The 2,500-nt window shown below is 41.6% G+C and overlaps 1 protein-coding gene across 1 annotated transcript in view; it reads left to right on the top strand.

Moving 5' to 3' along the window:
- LOC307267813 (phospholipase D1-like) overlaps nucleotides 1-2,500 on the top strand; it is a 72,205-nt gene that overhangs the window by 29,028 nt on the left and 40,677 nt on the right. Inside the window, exons 5-7 of the mRNA XM_080050219.1 lie at nucleotides 932-1,031; nucleotides 1,523-1,588; nucleotides 2,316-2,374. Of these exons, the coding sequence (XP_079906345.1) occupies nucleotides 932-1,031; nucleotides 1,523-1,588; nucleotides 2,316-2,374 (225 nt within the window). The remainder of the gene's footprint in view (nucleotides 1-931; nucleotides 1,032-1,522; nucleotides 1,589-2,315; nucleotides 2,375-2,500) is intronic.

The raw sequence follows: 2,500 nt of genomic DNA, 5'->3' as shown, positions 1-2,500 counted from the left end.
TCACAAGTCCTTTGTCACAGGTGCACAAGTCCTATCCTGTGCATCACAACTTCAGAGAGTCGTGCACTTGACACTTTTGCTACAATCTTTGCAGCGCAGTTGGTGCAAAACACATTTGCACACCCGTGTTTTAATAATAATAATACTGTCAAATAAACATCAGCAGCTGCTTTTTAAAGGCAAGGCAAGTTTATTTCTATAGCACAATTCAAACACAAGGCCACTCAAAGTGCTTTACAGGGGCAAGATTAGAATACATAATACACATTAGAAGACATTTAAAAGCGAATAAAAGAAGCAAATAAAATAAAAATTGCAGGTTAAAATGGAAACAAAAAAGTCTTCAGACTCGATTTAAAAGAACTGAGAGTTGCAGCAGACCTCAAGTTCTCTGGGAGTTTGTTCCAGATTTTTGGTGCATAAATAACTAAAAGCTACTTCTCCTTGTTTAGTCCTAACTCTGGGGACTGTAAGTAGACCTGTCTGTCTGTCCGTCTGTCTGTCTGTCTCCTTGTTTAGTCCTAACTCTTGGGACTGTAAGTAGACCTGTCCCGGACGACCAAAGGGCTCTGGACGGTTCATAACGTATCAGCAGATCAGTATCAGTACATCTATTCTTGTTTTTTTTTGTTTTTTTTAACCTTTATTTATACAGTTAAATCCCATTGAGAACGGAGACTCTTTTACAAGGGAGACCTGTTTTCCTTTCCCACGTTACCATTCACACACATATAGCAGGCTAACTATCGACATTCACACGAGGCACAAGGTGGGTGAAGTGTCTTGCCCAAGGACACAACAACCATGACACAAGTGGCAGAGCGGGAATCGAACCTCCAACCCTTTGATCATCGGCCGACCCGCTCTACCAACTGAGCCACAGTCGCCCCTGTTCTTGTTTTTTAATGTTTCTATATATTTCCCTCTTCAGTCACACAGAGAAGAGACAGGGTGAGGAGAGATCCATCCCTAAGCTCGTCAGAGGGAAGGAGGGGGACCTGGACCGCGACGAACAAGTCTCCAGTCTACGGGTAAATACAGCATTTAGAGGCTTTATTCCTATTAAAAGCGACAGTGCGTAAGTTCTGTCGCCCCCTTGAGGAATTCTGAGTAATTACAACAACACTGTCGGTTACATCTACATGAGGTAAAGCCTTCAGTGATGGCACATGGATTTTTATACCTTCTGCTGTACGTCCAGGTTTTTTCTTCTTAGCAGTAGAATCAACAACCGAAACATTTCTTGGGCTCTTCTTGGGATTTTTCTGAGCTCCTGCACCAGTGTCAGGGGGGAGGGGTGGGGGGGGGGACACCAGTTTGTAAACGCTGCCATACTGAGAAATACAGAGAGAGTTTTGTGGAGCTGATAATAGGCTTAATCAACTTTGTGTCAACTCGTTTTTGCGATGGCCTGAATGTAACTGACATTCATTTATATGAAAAAGCAACGCACTATAGCTTTAATTTGTATATTTATTGACATATTTATGTATTGATCTAACGTGTTCTGTATTTGTTCCAGAAACAACTGGAAGATTACTTGAATAAACTGCTGCGGATGCCCATGTACAGAAACTACCACGCAACGGTAAGAAGAGCCACAGTGTTGGAAATAAACTTTTCTTTCAATGTTTTTTTTTTATTAAATCGCAGAGTAGCAAGCAACTGCAGTACAATGGATTATACATTTTTTTCCCCTTTTTTTCCCCCCCGAACATACCCCACCCATATCCCACCCAATCACAAACAGTCCTGCATCAAGAGATCACAAACACAAAACAATACATAGCGTCAAAAATAGCAGAAACGAAACAAAAACAGAAACATACACTCCAAGAAACAAAAACAAAAACAAACAACCAATATGAAACAAAAAAAAAACATAAAGAAATAAAATTAAATCAAGTAAAAGAGGGGAGGGGGTAGCTACTCTTCAACTATTGTAGTTGATTTCTCAAAATAGTCCAGGAAGGGGCGCCACATTCTATTACATTTTGTCTCAGATCCCTGGGTAGTGCAACGAATTTTGAAATAAACTTTTAAAACTCGGAAAATGCCTCAATAGATCATCATATCCTGGTGAAAATTTAAATTTGCAACAACAGACATTTTTTCTGGGGGCGCCCTTAGCTCAGTTGGTAGGGCGTCCCCCCCCCCCCCCCCCCATGGGCCTCGGCCAGCAGCGGACCCGGGTTCGATTCCAGCCCGCGGTCGTTCTCTGCATGTCACTCCCCTCTCAACTCTGTCTCTACACTATCAATAAAGCATAAAAATGCCAAAAAAATATCTTAAAAAAAAATTAAAAATTCTTCCAGATGGAGTTCATTGACGTCAGCCAGATGTCCTTTATCCACGACCTGGGACCCAAAGGCTTGTAAGAACCATTCTCTGTATTTTTTTTTAAATCTAAAGGCGCTCCGAGGAACTTTCAGTTTGTGTTAATTCTAGCGCCCTCCTTTGGACAAAAGCGGTAGTGTTTTTACTACGCCAGCTGTTGTTC

Source organism: Ammodytes marinus (assembly GCF_949987685.1).
Source record: "Ammodytes marinus genome assembly, chromosome: 21".
Lineage (NCBI taxonomy): Eukaryota > Metazoa > Chordata > Actinopteri > Uranoscopiformes > Ammodytidae > Ammodytes > Ammodytes marinus.
This window is presented reverse-complemented; position numbering and strand designations above follow the sequence as displayed.